This window comes from Rhizophagus irregularis, chromosome 6 (genome assembly GCF_026210795.1).
Source record: "Rhizophagus irregularis chromosome 6, complete sequence".
In the NCBI taxonomy this organism is placed as follows: Eukaryota; Fungi; Glomeromycota; class Glomeromycetes; order Glomerales; family Glomeraceae; genus Rhizophagus; species Rhizophagus irregularis.
In genome coordinates this window covers 3,049,758-3,067,041 of record NC_089434.1, presented here as the reverse complement: position 1 = coordinate 3,067,041, position 17,284 = coordinate 3,049,758, and the positions used below count along the sequence as shown (strand labels likewise).

Genomic DNA, 17,284 nt, shown 5'->3' with positions numbered 1-17,284 from the left:
AAATTGTACGTTAAATATCATTATTCATCAAGATCACTAGTAGGAAAGGGTACATTCAATGGATCGATAACAGTTCCCATTTTAGTTATAATTCGTGGTGTTACTATTTTCTGGAAAACTTCTTGAGTATTCCATTCTTTGCCAAGAGGAGTACGAAGACTTCGTTCATATTGTTCACGGGTTTCAAAAGGATGCGGGATATTCGTAGAAAGATATTTCTTGGCCTATATGAATAAAGTGTTGATTGGTTATCAAATTTGGGAAAACAATAATATACAAAAATTCAATAATATACAAAAATTTTTTACCTTCTTAATCCTTTTCTCATTAATAATCACGTGTTGCAATTTCACGTCTTTTCTTTTGGAAGCTTCAATACCTCCGGGTAGTGGCTTGGCTAAAACAAGTTTCTTCTTTTTTGGCTTCTTCACTCCTTTGCCACCCCATGAACCCTAAAATATTTAAAACATGATTATGTAAATAATTATGATTGATTAAACAGAAAATGTCAATGTCTAAAATACTTACCCATCCTGGTAACGTCAAGTCTTGTTCTTTTGGCTCATCATCCTCTATAATTGCTTGTTTTTCCGCTTCAAATTCCTGAAGATATATAATATAATTAAGTTGAATTGAAAGTTGAAACCTAATAGATTGATAAACTAAAAATTATGATTATTACTTACTTCTACAACATTATCATTTGCAAATGCACGAGCAACTAATTCTCTTTGTGAAAATGCTATAGAATCTTTAGTATGTACAAAATTTGCTTCAACGTCTAATGTATCGTCAGAATTTTCTTCCGCAGATTTAAACTTCGATTTTGCGTTTGAAGTATTATCATTTCGTGAAATTGATGAATCCTCTATTTTATTATTTTTATTCTCTTAAATTAATAAATTAATTAGATCTTAATAAAAAAAAATATGTGTATATTAAAGACTTACCGGTCATTTGTACAGAACCGATTGTAAGTACTTTGTCTGCATCAATTTCAATACTATCTTGTGATTGGTCTCCTTGTTTCAATTTTTTCAATTTTGATACTATCTTATCAGATCTATTGTTTTCTTTTATAATGCCTTTATTATTCTTTTTACTGGAAGATACTATTCTGGAAGAATCTGTTTGGAGCCACGGATTCTCTTCTTCGGAATTAGTTTCCACAGAATAATCATTAATAGGTTCAGTCTGTCTACTATCATCTTTCGATTCCTCTGAGAGCGAAGATTTCGGGTCAAAAATAGATTTCGACAACTTATGAATAAAAAAAAAAGGACGGATAAATATACATTTAGATAGTTCCAGCTCAGATTATTAAAATAGATACCTTTTTAATATCAACTTTGTGTTCGGAAGTTGATTTCTAAATAAATTCAATTTTAATACTAATATATAATTGTTTATAATTGGAAAATAATATGTATTAAGGAAACATGTTTTAATTTACCTCAATGTCCCCTCCAAATATCATTCTACCAGGATTGTTTCCAACGTGAGTTATTGAACTCTCTTTCGCTTCTTTTTTAGTTTCATCTTTTGTTGCATTTTCTTCATTTTCTTCATTTTCCAAATCCTCGATGAAATCATCGATCATTCCTTGGGTGCGATGTTTTTCTCTTTCTGTAGCAATTCGCATAAATTTCATTCCAAATAATCCTTTCATTTCTTCTTCATTTTCACCTTCTTTCTGTTCTAATTGTGCCAATTCGTCAAATACTTTTGCTTTGATAGCGTCAATATCATCCTCTTTTTCAACATCAGTATTTTCACTTGAAAAATCATCTAATTCTTCATCAGATCCAAGGTCATGAATTTTTCGTTTTAATTCCTCGTGTCTTCGCAGTTGCTCAGCAATTGCTTGGCGACTCTCTAAATTATGATGTCCATGTTTTAAAGCCTGCTTAGCCCACTTGCTAGTATTCTTATGTTTCAAAGTCATACGTTCTTGAGCACGTGTTGTTTCAAGCCTTAACTGTTCTTCACGAGCAAGTTTGGGATCAAGTTCGGCCAATTGTTTAAGACTTAACTTGTTTTTTTCCTTCTTTCTGATTTTACGATAAGTCTTACTTTTAATTTTAGCGATCCTTCTCGCTTTGATCTCTTCGCGAAATGCTAATTCACGCATTTTACGCAATTCTTTCACTCGTTTTTCAACCTCTTCAACCGACAATTTACTCATCTGAAGTTCTTCATATTGTTGTAAATTCTTTTCCTTTACACCACTTTCCACCAATACGGAATCTACTTCTTTTTCAAATCCTGTTGAGGGCTAATCAAAGATTAGTAAATTAGTTATAAAACAATGACAAAATAAAGTTTAAATAATAATGAAAATAATTTAACACACTTGAAATGTGGCAACCAAAACACTATTTGTTTGCTTATGTGGAAGAGATGCATTGATGGGAAATTTTAAATGTTCGGCTTCCCGATTTTGCTTAACAATTGGTTCCCATTTAGTAATATCTTTTTTAGTCTTTTCGTAAGCAACTTGTCTATTCAATCTGTCTTGAATTCGGGGAGGTAAAGGAGCTGGTAAAGGTTCCTTATAAGTTCCTTTATTACCACCACTTTCCAGTGATGCTAATTTTTGTTTCAATCCACTAAAACCAGTTTCTTCTTGAATTGATCCAAGAAGGTCACTCAGATCAATCTTCTTTCTAACATTTGAAGACTCTCTAGTTGATAAATTATATTCTGATTCTTCATAAGCTTCTGTTCGCTCTTTTAATTGCTTTTTTGGTTTTTCGAAAGAATTTATTTCATCATCAAGAGTTCTTTTCCTTTTTTTATCTAATGAACCAATAAAAGAAGCCAGATTATCTGCCTTGGTTTCATCATCAATTTCTTGCATATCATTATCTTCCTCATTTTCTATCAAAGCTTTAACTTCCTCATCCGTTTCGTCTTCATCGCTGTCTGATTCACCAAATCCAACAAAGCCCTCCACATTTATTCCTGTTATCCCACTCTCATCTTCCTGATACTCTTTATCTAATTCATCACCTTCATCTGATTCACCCTCCTCACTGGAGTCGTCATCAGTTTCGTTTAAATCGATCTCTTCATCCAACCGCTTTTTTATGTCCTACAAAATCTTTAAATATTAAAATCGTGTTCTATATAGTAAAAACCAACTCAAATAATAGCGATAAAAACTAACTTTCTGAATAGATCCTCTAAATATAAAATGTTCAAACCTTTCTTCATCAGAATCATTAAAAGCTTCGTCACTATCAATCTCCTCATCATCCTTTTTTTCAATCTTATCAACACCGATATACTCGTAGCTTTCTATTTCATCGATATTTCTACGACGTCGTTCGTATTTAGTTTCGTCTTGTTCAACTTCAAAAATATCATTTCCGAAAATTTTATTAGGTTTTTTCTGCTGTTTGCTTATTGAAGAATTTTTTGGTCGAGGTTTTTTAGAATTTGTAGTTGAAGTTTTTGAAGTTTTTGAATTTTTAATAGAATTTTCATCAAAGCTAACCCTAAGTTTTGAAGAAAATTTCGTTATTTTTTTCTTTCCCATGTTGGAAAATGAGTTTTTTTTTTTAAAAAAAAAAATTTTAGATTGTAGTGTTGATCATTAGATCAATTTTTCAGTAACACCAACAAATTTTCTACCCACGTGACTTCATATAATTGAATTGAATTACGTACAGTCGTACAGAGTACATTTGAGGCTGTCACGTGTTGTAACATAAAAAAGGAAGTTTCGTTTTAATATCATATTATCTTAGCCCGAATTAAATCCACCAGAACTAAAAATCTCCTTGTTTATAAAAGAAAGAAACACGCGTATATAAACAACTTTTATAAAAAAATAAATTTTTAAACCATTTGTATTAAAAACTTAGAACTCAAATTTCAAATTTCCTTTTAGAAAGATTTCATTTATATTCCTTTATATAATAATACTATTATTCTTTTATTTTTGAGTTTTTTTTTTGAAAAAAAAAAAAATGTCTTCAGATATCAAAAGTGGTTTTGAAGTTATAAATAATAAAAATCTTAATCTTGGTAACATGGTACAAGAAGATAATCATTCCAATTACGCGTCAGCTTGTTCTTCACCTGTTCCAAATCGTACTTATACTTTTGAAGAATCTAGTAACGTTTCTGATATAATTCCTTCTATTATAGCCAAAACTGTGGTATCTAGAGAAAATATCGATTATCGAGATATAGGAGTTGAAATAACAAGTTTTGCTCACCCTGCAAAAGCGAATGAGTATGATCAAACTATACAATATTCACAAAATGATTTGTCAATATTAAGTAATTCAACTATTACTGAAATGCCTTCTATCATGAGTAAATAAATCTTTTTAATAGATATATATATGTTATATATGTATATATATGTGAAAAATTTCTGATATTAAAATTTATTTATATTATATCTAGTTGAAAAAGGAGATGTAACACATTTTGTCGCAAGTGTTGTAGAAGATGATGAAGTTAATTACACAAAATTGAGACAATTATTAGAAAACCGAGAAACGAAAAGTTCATCATCAAATGATTCTTCTAATATTCTAGGAAATGTAAATTGTTTTTAATGCATTATTACATTTTTTTTTTAAAAAAAAAAAATTTCAATAATAATTATTAATTTAATCAATTTTAATTTAATTAGTCAAATGAATCGTCTAATCTCATAAAAAACATTTCACAAGAAGGGATTGCGTTAGAAAAGGAAAACATAGAGAATAAAACAAAAGAAATAGTAGAAGAAGTAATAAAAGAAGCAATAGAAGAAAAAGTAATAGAAGAAGTAGTAGTAGTAGAAAAAACAGTAAAAGAAGGAAAAGAAATTAAGCAAGCTAATCAACTTGATCCCATCATTCAAGAATTAGAACAAACGCGTGAAGAGAATGAAAAACTAAAAATTCATTCTGATAATCTTCGTAGAGAAGTTGATCTATTACAAAAAGAAAATGAACAAATAAAAATTTATTCCGATAATTTCTTGAAAGAATTAAATCATTTACGTGAAGAGAATAAAAATTTCAAGTTTGATTCCGTTAATTGGCAAGAACTTGAAAAGTTACGTGAGGAAAATAAACGCTTAAAAATGGCGTTGGATAGTCAAAACAATACCAATTCTCTTGAACTTGAATCTATGCGTGAAGAGAACGAACGACTCAAATTGGAATTGCATGCATACAAAAGAAACACAAGACCATTATCTAAGAGTCCTTCTAAGGGTATATAGAAATATATAAAATGTGATTGATTTATAATACACATTTTTTTAAAGTTAAAAATTTATAATTAATTTATTAGATACAAAGGAATCAAAAACAATAGAAACGCGACGTAACATTTTCAGGGATAAATTATATTTCAAATTGCAATTAACCAAAGTTGATGAATTGGAAGTAGAAGCCTTGGCTGATTTAGTCAAAGTAAGCGAAATATTTGTATTAGGTAATTAATAATATCTGAATATCTAAAACAAATAATGATTAATTACCCTACTTCATTAGGAAATCATGTTAATTTTAAAAATAGATGATGTGAATCGAGTTATTCCTTCTCTAGAACAAATTAACAAAGTTGTGCGATTAGTACCACAACTTCGAGATTTTATTAAGACAGTTATTCTATTGGTACTAAATGATTATGAAGAAATAAATCAAGAATTTTCATCTAATGTATTGCCACAAGATATTCCACCGGAAAATATGCTCAAGACGACGATAGAAGTTTTATCACAATGGCGTGAAACTGTCAAAAATATGGAAATATTTGCAGCTCAACTTTTACAGAATTCTAGAACGAATACACAAAATATCTCATAAAAAAATATTTGGCGTTTATTGTTGTTATCTATTAAATAAATAAAAAAAAATAATAAATATTAAAACCCTTTTTTTATTTGTAAATAAAAAATGAATTATTTACAAATAAATAATAAGTGTAAAAAAAATTTTTTTTAAAGTTACACGAATGAACGAATTTTTGTTTCGAAAACAAAAAACTTTTTCGTACAACCATTAAATTAAAAAAAGCATCCACAAAAAGTAGGAAAAAAATTTTTTTTTTTTTGAAATTCTTTTCACATGTAAAATAAATTGGACAATGCGTATAGAAATCAGGATGATACAGGATTGATGTAAACAATAACAAGTTTTCTTAATTATTTATAGTAATAATTGAATTACCTATTTCCCATATAAATTGAATTGGCACAAAAAAAAAAAAATTTTTTTCGCAATAAAAAAACAAGTTTAATAACTTGTAATTTCACATTTGAACTAATCGATTTATGATGGTCCGTGCATATCTATTGGAATTACCGGAAAGAAAAGTTGGAATTTGTTGAATAAATTGGAAAAAAAAAATTAAACATTTCTCACAAATGGCGTTATCAGTAAATCCTGTTTAAAATGAGAAACTCACCTGCGGTAAGGCCATAAAATCGGATCGATGAAATCCGGTCATTTTAGTAAATTTTGATATATAAAATATGTCAAAAACTATAAATTCAATCTTCATGTGACAGGCTATTAAAAACAATAGGAAGGAAATGTAGATACTCATGAAAATGTTAGAAGATGTTTTCCATGTGGTAACAACAATAAGATGTTACACCCTTAAAACACTTAATCATCGATAATGGTCTGTGTTACTTTGTTTGTTAGGGTGCCATGCGAAAAATACGATACGCGCCAATTCACACTTGATTTCCATTTAAGGATTCCGAAAAAGATTTTTTCTAATTCCTAGATTCAAATATAAAGAATATAGTACATACATATACATAAATATTGTATATTTTTTTATAGATCGGATTTATGGTAACATGGATTTATCTATCAATCATGATCTAACATTCGGAAAATTTTCCGACATATCTAAATTTCAAATGGGATTCATTGTCGTTATCAATAAGAACCTGGCAACCGCCAAACAATAGCCACTAATTTCAATCAAGTTAATCAAAGCATATCATGGCGCATATAATATAAACAATAAAAAAAATTTTTTATATGTAATTCTCTAAAGGTTCCTAGCTTGTACAATATAACATTTCATCAATCAAATCAATTATCACAAAATAATGCTGCTTTTAGTGTTCCAAATAATTATATATACCCGACTATTTCTCTCTTCTTTTGTTTATTCGGTTAACTGATTTTTACACCCCAGTTCCTATAACGTTCCTACCTTCTCTTAGACTTTTTTTAAAAGTCAAAGACTATTTCAATTTTTTAAGTTAACGAAAAATTTTTTAAACTTGCAAAAAATTATTTTATGATATTTTCTCATATTTTTTTTTTTAAAAAAAATTACCTTAAAAAAACCAACCCTTTACTCTTTTTCTTATTTTTAACCGATATAATTAAACAAAATATTTTTATGATATAAAATTTATCACTTTTTTTAACGAAAACATAATAAACGAAACACACTTTTTCCCTTTTATACCTTTCATATCACACAAATAATCATGGTTTTACTCGTATTGACTGACCGTATCCGAACTGCCATATACCATGCTTTACAATCACCTGAATTTGATGAATCTGCCAAACAAAGGCTCAAAAATTATCTTAAACTTTCCTCTTGTATTCCTCTCGACCTTATCAAAGAGGTTTCAAAATTCTTGGTTAGCCACGATGGCAAACTCGGTAAAGAAATTGGTAAATTATCAATATATTTTCTGCGGTACTTTTATTGTATAACTTTATATTATTATTTATGTTATGTAAGCTTGTATCATTTTCCCGAGTTTTACCGAAGTTGCTTACCATAAATAATTAATATCTGCCAACCTTGTTACATTACCACATTACTAATTTATTTATCTTTTTTTTCACTTTAGGCCTTTCACACTATTGGCTACATGAGCTGCTCACCGGGAGCGGGGTGTACTTGGAACCTCGCAAAGAGAAGGTTAAGGTAAATAAATAAATTCAATGAAACTGACTTTGTATAAATTAAATTTAATTACCTAATATTTAATAAATTTTTTTTTTTTTTCACATTTTTTCACAGAGTCCAGAATTAGTTGCTAGGTTAGAAAAAATTCTTGCCGAACAAGCCAATAAAGAATATGCGCGTATGGTTGGCAAAGTCGCCTCCTCTTATGATGTAGAGACCTTTAAACTACTCGATACCGAAGAATTCCAAAGTGTTCGCAGCCAGCTTACTGCCATAGTCAACATCACGTTTACCGTTGTCGCCGTTTTTGCAGCTGTATATCATGTAGCTCAAACAATTACTGGTGATACGGGAATGGTATTTACAGATTGACTTAAAAAATCTTTTTTTTTCTTCGCATATTAAATTGTATTATCTAATCTTTATTTTTTTTTTGTCCACCCCCCTATTCTTTAAATAATTAGCGTGTGTTGCTCGCTTTTACCGGAAGTGTTATCGTTGGTGTTGCAGAAACATTTTTGTATATGCGATATCTTACTGGATACGACAAAGACGATACGAAAGAGCGTAAACCACGAAGAAGGTCAACCACTACAGGCTATCATAATAAAGCTGCTACTACCTATACCTCTACTTCAAGAAGGTCAAGAACACTATGATCAATTATAGCATCTCATTTTTCTTACAGTACAAAAAAAAGATATTTTTAACTAAAAAATCCTTATGGAACAAAATTTAACAAAAAAAAAAAAAAAAAAATTTTTCTTTGTATATTTTTTTCTTCTTCATTTGTGCCATGTTTTAATGTCTTCTTTCAAAAAAAAAAAAACAAAATTACCTAATAATAATTGTACAGTTTTTTTTCTCTTTATAGAGAGAAAGAAGAAGAAACATGGCACTCAAAAAAAAAGCCTCTATTCTATCTTTTATTTTTAGCATTATTTTGATCATGTAGTATAGTAGCAATCAAAATTTACTTCTCTTTAAAAAGGAAAAACATTTATGTGATTTAACATTTTGCATATTATGTTATACTTTTTATTTTTCAAAAAAAATATTTTATTTCTTATTTTTTATCATTTTTTATGAAATTGAAAAAAAAGTAGATCTTCCTTTCCCTATCCTCAATTTTCCCTTTTTTCTTTTTTTTTATTTTAGTATTAATCTTATTAATTACCAATCAAAATCATAAAAGGGAAAATTGAACTTTTGGGAATGACTTTGAACTTTATAAAAAAAAAGACAATGAAAACCAAAAAAAATCGGGAAGATCTCAAAAAAAAAAAAAAATTATTTTATTTTTATTTAGTTTTTTTTTACTTTTTATATAGCGTTTGTAAACTATAACAAAAAAAAATTTGCTATATTTAAAGTAATTTTCCTTTTTTTTCTTTATTTTTTTTTCTTTAATTCAATTTTTTTTTCTACTTTTAAATTTGAACTTTTTTTTTTTAAAAAAAAAAAGAAAATCAAAAAAAGCAAACAAAAAATTATCAAATAAAATAAAAAGTTATGATTTTTTTTATGCGACTAAAAAAAACGGCTCAGTAGCAAATGTAACGTTCTTATACGTGTACGACATACTATCTTATACGACCTATATTATGTGACATATACGTCGTATAAGAACATAGCACCTGATCGTATAAGAACGATACATTTGCGGCTCAGTAATATCAAATGATCAACAAGATCTAGTACAAATTGTATTCAAACAATGACTGATCATAAATTTACTAACAGCTAATATTTTTAAATAAATAAATGAACTGAGCTTATTTTTTTTTAAAAAAAAAAATTTCAACTCTGATCAAAAAAATGTCGTCGTTTATAGAGACTGAACAGAAAGTGCTCGTTAATACTAGAGCGGGTGGTGTATATATTCCACCCGCTCGATTACGGGAGATGCAACAAACGATAACCGATAAATCTAGTAAAGAATATCAAAGAATTACTTGGGAAGCTCTAAAAAAGAGTATTAATGGTCTCATTAACAAGGTATTCTTTTTATTTATTATTTTATTCCTTTAGATCTATTAGGTAATATTTCTTTATTTAAATCGCAGGTCAATACTTCAAATATAAAAAATATTGTTTTTGAGTTGTTTAATGAAAATTTAATTCGTGGAAGAGGTCTTTTTGCTAGATCGATCATGAAAGCACAATCGGCTTCTCTACCGTTTACACCCGTTTATTCTGCATCGGTAGCTATTATAAACACAAAGTTACCACAAATTGGTGAACTAGTTCTCACTAGGTTAATTGTTCAATTTCGTAAAGCATATAGGCGTAACGATAAGGTATTTTATTATTGAACCAAATTTATATTTTTTATAATGATGTTGACTAATTAATTAATTAATTTGAATTTTAGACAACTTGTTTAGCTACTACTTCTTTTATTGCACATTTATGTAATCATCTAGTAGCTCACGAAATTGTCGCATTACAAATTTTAGTTCTTTTACTTGAGCATCCTACTAGTGATTCAGTAGAAGTTGCTGTCGGGTTTATGCGTGAATGTGGTGCTCACTTGGCTGAGGTTTCACCAAAAGCGAATAATGATGTATTTGATCGATTTAGAACTATTCTTCATGAAGCAAATGTAGATAAAAGAGTTCAATATATGATTGAAGTTTTATTTCAAATAAGAAAGGATAAATATAAGGATAATCCACCAATTCCATCAGAATTAGATTTGGTTAAGGAAGATGATCAAATTACTCATCATATATCAATTGATGATGAATTAGATGTTGAAGAAACTCTTGGTACGTATAAACATATATACATATGTATATTTTTTTCTTAATTAAAATTTTTTTTTTTAATTTTTTAATATACTAAAATTGGATATTTTTTCATTGTTTTTAGGTGTCTTCAATTTCGATCCTGATTATTTAGAAAATGAAGAAAAATACAAGGAAATAAAATCACAAATATTAGGTGAAGATTCTGATGATGATGATGATGGAGAATCAGGTACTGATGATAGTGATGACGAAGATGAAGATAATGAGAGCGAAGAGGAATTAGCAAAGAAAATGGAAATTCATGATAATACAAATACAAACTTGATAACCTTACGTAAAACGATATATCTAACTATTAAGTCAAGTCTTGACTTTGAAGAATGTTGTCACAAACTTATGAAATTAAATATTCAAGAAGGACAAGAGGTATGGTTTTATTTTATTTTATTTTATTTTATCTATTTATTATTATTTTTCTTTCGTTATTTATTTTATTTATTAAGGTTTCTTTATTATAATTTATTCAGATGGAACTTTGCAACATGATAATTGAATGTTGTTCTCAAGAACGTACTTATGAAAAGTTTTTTGGTCTTACAGGTGAACGTCTTGCAAAAATAAATTTGGTTTGGGCTAAATCTTTTGAAAAATGTTTTGTTCAATATTATGAGACAATTCATCGATACGAAACGAATCGGTTAAGAAACGTATCAAAATATTTTGGACACCTTATAGCATCAGATGCTATTTCTTGGGAAGTTTTTAGTGTAATTAAATTGACAGAAGATTCAACCACATCAAGTTCTCGAATTTTTATTAAAATATTATTTGAAGAACTCACTGGTACTTTAGGTATACCGAAACTTAAAGTGAGATTAAATGATGAAGCAATGTGTCATTATTTCGACGGTCTTTTTCCAAAGGATAATCCACGGAATACTCGTTTTGCAATCAACTTTTTTACAAGTATTGAATTAGGTCAATTAACTGAGGGTTTAAGAGAGCATTTGGTGGTAAGGATCATTTATTTAATGGATGATGATACGAATTCATGTGACCTGTTCAAATGCTGAAACTTAAATTTTCTTTTTTCAATAAATATAGAATGCACAAAAACTCATTGCAACAGAAAAACGTAAACGAGTAGAGAGTGATAGTTCTTCAGATGATTCAGATGATTCGTCAGATTCGTCAGATTCGTCATCATCAGACTCATCTGATTGATACCTGATTATTTTCTAACCAGAATAATAAGATGAAGTCGGATAAGGTTCATCAAATTTGTAGATTCATCATCATCAGATTCATCTGATTGATCTTAATTGGGTCAAGAAGTGAGTGAGTTTGATTATTTTCCTACCAGAATATAAGATGAACATGTTAAAAGTTGTCAATTAATTTCGATCGAAGCGTACAATATTTTTCCGTATCCTGTTTTGGTTTACTTTAATAATGTAAAATGAAAAAAAAAATTTTTTTTTCATAGCATTAAATTTTTTTCATATTGTTCTATGGGTGTTGGGCATGAATTAAAAAAAACATCAATAAAATATATTTAAAGCTAATGAAACTTTTTTTTTGGGATATAGATAAAATAGCATATATTATATTTATTTCTTATAGATAAGATAAAATAATTTAAAATAGTACACTAAAATTATTGCGTTTATAATAAATAAATTATTTTAATGCAGCCGTTTCCCTTTCTAACCATCGAAATCCAAGACTATCTGGTTTTAAGAAAGGAGATACTTTCTTAAAACATTCGGCATTATAATCATTAATCCATTTATGTTCAATAGGATCCAAAAGAGAAACATCAACAAGTTTTGTCTGAATAGGCACAAAGGTAATACGTTCAAATCCTAAATAACCCCTATTACCAAAATTATGAGGTGTATCCACCTCTTTAACTAGTACAACAGATTCAATTCGGACACCAAATTTACCATCTTCATAATATCCTGGCTCATTGGTCACCGTCATACCCGCTTGAAGTGGCACGTCATTGAATACAATTCGAGTTCCGATTCCGTGAGGACCTAACAATTAATTCATAATAAACGCCTGCCATTTATTTGTTTTATATACTTAAAAAATCCTTACCCTCATGTACATTCAAATAACATCCAACACCGTGTCCTGTACCGTGGCGAAAGTCCAACCCATCTTTCCAGAGCGATGTTCTCGCGAGAACATCCAACAAATATCCTAAATTATTTAATATTTCAAAACAAGGAAAAAGAAAAAAAAAAATTGTACACAATAATAATATGATTTACCTGTAGTGCCCTTTGGAAATATCGCACGATCAATTGCAATATGACCTTGAAGAACTCGTGTAAATGCACGTTTTTCTTGTTCAGTTGGTTTACCAAAGTGTATAGTACGCGTCACATCGGTAGTACCATTTCTAACAAAATATATATGAAATTATTTTTTTTTTTGTTAAAATAATATAATAATAATAATAATAATTGATATTACTTGTATTGACCACCGGAATCGCATAAATAAAGCAAATTGGGATCAATGGCGGCACAGGTTTTTGGTTCTGGTGAATAATGTATAATAGCGCCGTTAGGGCCAGATGCAGAAATAGTGTCGAATGATAATCCAACAAAATCTTCTTGCTCTCTATTATCAAATTTTATCAGTATATATATTATCACTAATATAGTGCATTCGTATTTATGTAATCATACCCTCTAAATTTTTCCAACCGATTTGCTCCATCGATTTCATTCAATACATTTCCGGCGGAAAGTTGTTGTTCAAGCCATGCAAAATAATTAATCTTTAAATAAATAAATAAACGAATAAATAAATTAAATTTATAATAAACAAAATAGACATTTTTCGAGTTATATATACCACTGCCGCTGCATCTCTTAAATGACATTGTCTCATACCCTCTAATTCAACTTCATTTTTAATTGCTTTCGCATCTAGGATAGGCGAACGAGCTGATTCTGTATTATCCTATAAATTGGTATATTTTAATCACAATCGCATAATTATTATTCAAACACAAGAATTAATTATTTTTTTTATATAAACTCTGTAAAAAAAATACCTACTTCACCAGCAGCCAAAGTCAAAGCATAACTCGTGCGTGTACTGATAAGAAGTTTCTAATATAATATAATATTATAATATTTTAGAATTCTATAAATAAACCAATACCGATATAAATATAATTTAATAAACCTGATTATCACTCTTAAATTTGACACTTAAATGCCTTAAATCTTCAAAAACTGCATTATAAGAGCGAAACTTGACACTGGATCCCAAATGCGCCTTGACTTCATTGGATAATTTTTTTTCATCAATATAAAGAATAATGTCGTCTTTAGTAATAAGAGCATAAGCAAAGAAAACGGGGTTATATTTGACATCAGATCCACGTAGATTGAAAAGCCCTTATTTCGAAAAGAAAGGTTAAAATTTATATGTATAAATAATAAACAACATAATAATAATCTACAAACATGCAATCTCATCAAGAGCAGACACGACAAACCCATAATAATTCTCTTTGGAAAGTTCTTCTCGAAGATTTGCAATTTTATCGTCATGTGAACGTCCTTTATAATATAATGTAAGTAAATGCATACAGAACCTGTATAACAAACAAATTTAAACCCCTATATTCATGTTATAACGCGTATTTACCAGTATATTTCGATGGTAAAACATTTGCTGGGTTACATGGACGAGGTGGTCTAGCATTTCCCCATACCAGATCAACTAAATTCTCTTCGGTAGAGACTAAAGATGATCCAACTTTCCCAAGTGATTCTTTCAAAGTTTTTGCATCGCCTTTAATATGATGATATAAATAATGAATAACACAAATTAATTGCAATACTTACTTATTTTGCAATAACAATGAAATAAACTTACATGCCGTGATCAACGTTGGGTCAATTCCAATTCTTGAATCTTTAGGAAGATTCTATTAATGTAGATAAATAACAAACCTATTTATTTTTCGCTGTTTTCTGAATTAAATAACAGAAAACCTTTGATAACTACCTGTACTAAATACTCTTGCCAAGTTGGGACATCAGGTATGCCCTGTTTCATTAATGTCCAATTGTGATCCAGCTGTTTATTGGCTTGCAAAAAATACCGACCATCTGTAAAAAGAGCAGCATCGTCTGTTGAAACAACTGCCAATCCTATTGAAATGTTAAATAAGAAGTTATTATTCATCATTTTTTAATAACTCAGTTCAAAAAATTTAAACAGACCAGCCGAGCCAGTAAAACCAGAAATAAACGCTCTCCGAGCATCACACGCTGCAGTATATTCACTCTGAATAAAATTATAAAAAATTATTAATTAAAAATTGTATAATGTCTCTAAAAATAAATTTAAACGCTCTATATATTAGATAAAAACTTGATAATTAGAATTCTTATATGTCGTTGTGAAAATTGAGTTAACGACAAAGACTTCATACCTGGTGAGCGTCTTCCGAAGGAATTACACTAAAAAAAAGAAAAAAATAATAAAAAGAATGTTCAATGTTCACATACGTGAAGAATTAAACTCATTAGGAACGAAGCGTAATTTTACTTACTACGCAGTTAAGTTATATTCTTCTTTCTTAAATAAAGTCCTAAGTTTCGTTATTCTTTCTGTTGTATCAACAGCTTGTATTTCGGACGCGTTTTTATTGTTGCTCATTGTTCTTGATTTTAATAATGAAACAAAACTATTTAGAGAACAAACTCTAAAGGCTGCACTAATACAGCAAAAACTTCGATAAAAAGAAGTAGCCACGAAGCAAAAGAATATTTTCTAAATTTCTAAATCTATATCGGATCAAAATTGATTTATATAGTAATTATTCCGGGGCAATACTGGCAATACTCAATCAATCGACATTATATTGTAGGGGTTAATGTAAACACCCTTGATTTTGATTGCATCATAGTAATCATACTGCTTACGAGCGCGATTTATTTTTTTTTGCATTTCGGTTCATTTACAATGACTGACCGTTATAGGTGACATATTCTTTAATACTTATACTTTGTTTATTTTATTTATAAATACTCGAAATACTATCGTTAGTAACTAAAGAATAAAATTTTCTTTTTTCTGGTTAGTTTCTCTTTAACGACTTTTTCACCGTCGGGAAAACTTGTTCAAATTGAATATGCATTAAATGCTGTTGCTCAAGGTGTAACGAGCATCGGCATCAAAGGTAAAGGACAATTTTTAATTTTTTAAAAATGTTCGTTTTATCTTATTAAAGTTATATCACTAGCAACCAACGGTATTGTTATCGCAACCGAGAAGAAAAGTGCGTCACCACTTATCGATGATTCTTCTCTTGAAAAAGTTGCAAGTGTTTGCCCAAATATTGGAATGGTTTATTCTGGAATGGGCCCTGATTTTAGGATCTTATTATCTAAAGCAAGAAAGGCAGCACAAAAATATAAAAGAATATATAATGAATATCCTCCAACAGGAATTTTAGTAAAAGAAGTTGCCAGTGTTATGCAAGAATTCACTCAGAGTGGGTAAGTTAATAAAATATTAAATGGAATTAGATTTGAATTTTTTTTAATTAATTGGTTGTATAATACATTTTAGAGGTGTTCGTCCATTTGGTGTTTCCCTTTTAATTGCTGGTTATGATGAAACTGGTCCAGCATTATATCAAGTTGATCCTTCAGGATCATATTGGGCATGGAAGGCATCTGCAATTGGGAAGAATATGATTAATGCCAAAACGTTTCTGGAAAAACGGTAATTAATTTAATTTACAAAAATTACATAAATTATTATTAAATTGTCACTAATGTCATTTGTCTCCAAACAGATATAATGATGATATTGAACTTGAAGATGCTGTTCATACTTCAATTCTTACTCTTAAAGAGGGTTTTGAAGGACAAATGACTGAAAATTCAATTGAGATTGGTATCATTGGTGGCACTGCAACAGGATTTACAGAAGGAAAGGAAAGACCCTTATTTAGAAAGTTGAGTCCTTCGGAAGTTCGAGACTATTTGACCTAGCTTTTCAGATTTCACAATAACATGAAACTGGAATTGATAAACTTTTTTTGGATCATATTTTGTGATCTTATAAATTTTTTTCTGTAAATTGGAATTTGAATTCAATAAATTAAATGATATTATTACAAATAAACTGACTATATCCTAATCAAAGATAGTGTGATGGTTATGAAATTTTGCATTTAAATTGGATTTTTAAGACTTGAATTATTATTCATTGATCCAAATTTAAAATAATAAATACTCTTAATATAATTTGTAACAATAAATTTTTTCTTTAAAATATAGGTAATGTTATTTCTTGAAAATAAAGATCCATAATATGACAATATCTTGCTTGAATATCAAATTGCATGTCATTAAGATTTTCTTGAGTTATTTCACATGAACGACATCCATGGTCTGCAAAAAAAAGGTTAGCTCAGTCTTTGTCTTTTGTTGTAAGATTATTAGCACTGTAATTAGTTTCAAGTTATTTACAGTCTTTTTTTTTTATAAAAATAAAATAAATAAAACAACTTTCAATAATTAAATATTTAATAATTACAATGATAGTAATATTAGTAGTAATAATTATTACTATAT

General features: G+C 28.8%; 6 protein-coding genes across 7 annotated transcripts; 4 read left to right on the top strand and 2 right to left on the bottom strand.

Annotated features, from left to right (window-relative positions):
• Positions 1-20: 20 nt before the first annotated feature.
• OCT59_026403 (uncharacterized protein) lies at positions 21-3,541 on the bottom strand (the record flags this gene model as incomplete). The annotated part of the gene is made up of 9 exons (XM_025310005.1): positions 21-224; positions 309-452; positions 529-603; positions 687-889; positions 951-1,260; positions 1,334-1,369; positions 1,454-2,275; positions 2,354-3,094; positions 3,170-3,541. The coding sequence occupies 9 exons, from the start codon at positions 3,539-3,541 to the stop codon at positions 21-23; spliced, it is 2,907 nt and encodes a 968-aa protein (XP_025187217.1).
• A 286-nt stretch (positions 3,542-3,827) lies between these two features.
• OCT59_026402 (uncharacterized protein) lies at positions 3,828-5,872 on the top strand. Its single transcript, XM_025313440.2, has 5 exons — positions 3,828-4,326; positions 4,420-4,559; positions 4,652-5,222; positions 5,302-5,423; positions 5,505-5,872. The coding sequence occupies exons 1-5, from the start codon at positions 3,975-3,977 to the stop codon at positions 5,817-5,819; spliced, it is 1,500 nt and encodes a 499-aa protein (XP_025187216.1). The 5' UTR covers positions 3,828-3,974; the 3' UTR covers positions 5,820-5,872.
• A 1,273-nt stretch (positions 5,873-7,145) lies between these two features.
• OCT59_026401 (uncharacterized protein) lies at positions 7,146-8,995 on the top strand. Its single transcript, XM_025313439.2, has 4 exons — positions 7,146-7,664; positions 7,847-7,923; positions 8,020-8,262; positions 8,370-8,995. The coding sequence occupies exons 1-4, from the start codon at positions 7,472-7,474 to the stop codon at positions 8,562-8,564; spliced, it is 708 nt and encodes a 235-aa protein (XP_025187215.1). The 5' UTR covers positions 7,146-7,471; the 3' UTR covers positions 8,565-8,995.
• Positions 8,996-9,723: 728 nt separating this feature from the next.
• OCT59_026400 (pre-mRNA-splicing factor cwc22) lies at positions 9,724-12,366 on the top strand (the record flags this gene model as incomplete). The annotated part of the gene is made up of 6 exons (XM_025323233.2): positions 9,724-9,903; positions 9,972-10,205; positions 10,280-10,676; positions 10,780-11,084; positions 11,186-11,671; positions 11,763-12,366. The coding sequence occupies 6 exons, from the start codon at positions 9,724-9,726 to the stop codon at positions 11,880-11,882; spliced, it is 1,722 nt and encodes a 573-aa protein (XP_025187214.1). The 3' UTR covers positions 11,883-12,366.
• On the bottom strand, positions 12,239-15,356 carry OCT59_026399 (uncharacterized protein; the record flags this gene model as incomplete). The annotated part of the gene is made up of 15 exons (XM_025313438.2): positions 12,239-12,700; positions 12,765-12,869; positions 12,941-13,071; positions 13,146-13,295; positions 13,364-13,455; positions 13,533-13,640; positions 13,739-13,792; positions 13,869-14,083; positions 14,153-14,248; positions 14,337-14,483; positions 14,568-14,619; positions 14,700-14,845; positions 14,918-14,981; positions 15,130-15,157; positions 15,250-15,356. 15 exons carry the CDS (start codon positions 15,354-15,356, stop codon positions 12,339-12,341), a joined length of 1,857 nt encoding a protein of 618 aa, XP_025187213.1. The 3' UTR covers positions 12,239-12,338.
• A 266-nt stretch (positions 15,357-15,622) lies between these two features.
• OCT59_026398 lies at positions 15,623-16,886 on the top strand. 2 transcript variants are annotated; one of them, XM_066143138.1, is made up of 5 exons: positions 15,623-15,679; positions 15,782-15,879; positions 15,943-16,198; positions 16,272-16,427; positions 16,501-16,886. In XM_066143138.1, exons 1-5 carry the CDS (start codon positions 15,663-15,665, stop codon positions 16,697-16,699), a joined length of 726 nt encoding a protein of 241 aa, XP_065992684.1. In that variant the 5' UTR covers positions 15,623-15,662; the 3' UTR covers positions 16,700-16,886. The 2 variants fall into 2 exon arrangements, with proteins under 2 accessions (XP_065992684.1, XP_065992685.1); XM_066143139.1 differs by having other exon boundaries at positions 15,623-15,879.
• The last annotated feature ends 398 nt before the right edge of the window (positions 16,887-17,284 follow it).

What these genes read in the sequence shown, in the direction of transcription:
- OCT59_026402 (XM_025313440.2), top strand. Translation starts at nt 3,975, where the DNA reads ATGTCTTCAGATATCAAAAGTGGTTTTGAAGTTATAAATAATAAAAAT. An exon ending in TGAAATGCCTTCTATCATGA is followed by an intron (nt 4,327 to 4,419) that starts GTAAATAAATCT and finishes TATTATATCTAG; the next exon opens with TTGAAAAAGGAGATGTAACA. An exon ending in ATCTAAGAGTCCTTCTAAGG is followed by an intron (nt 5,223 to 5,301) that starts GTATATAGAAAT and finishes TTAATTTATTAG; the next exon opens with ATACAAAGGAATCAAAAACA.
- OCT59_026401 (XM_025313439.2), top strand. Translation starts at nt 7,472, where the DNA reads ATGGTTTTACTCGTATTGACTGACCGTATCCGAACTGCCATATACCAT. An exon ending in CAAACTCGGTAAAGAAATTG is followed by an intron (nt 7,665 to 7,846) that starts GTAAATTATCAA and finishes TTTTCACTTTAG; the next exon opens with GCCTTTCACACTATTGGCTA. An exon ending in TTACTGGTGATACGGGAATG is followed by an intron (nt 8,263 to 8,369) that starts GTATTTACAGAT and finishes TTAAATAATTAG; the next exon opens with CGTGTGTTGCTCGCTTTTAC.
- OCT59_026398 (XM_066143138.1), top strand. An exon ending in CAAGAATTCACTCAGAGTGG is followed by an intron (nt 16,199 to 16,271) that starts GTAAGTTAATAA and finishes AATACATTTTAG; the next exon opens with AGGTGTTCGTCCATTTGGTG. An exon ending in AAAACGTTTCTGGAAAAACG is followed by an intron (nt 16,428 to 16,500) that starts GTAATTAATTTA and finishes GTCTCCAAACAG; the next exon opens with ATATAATGATGATATTGAAC.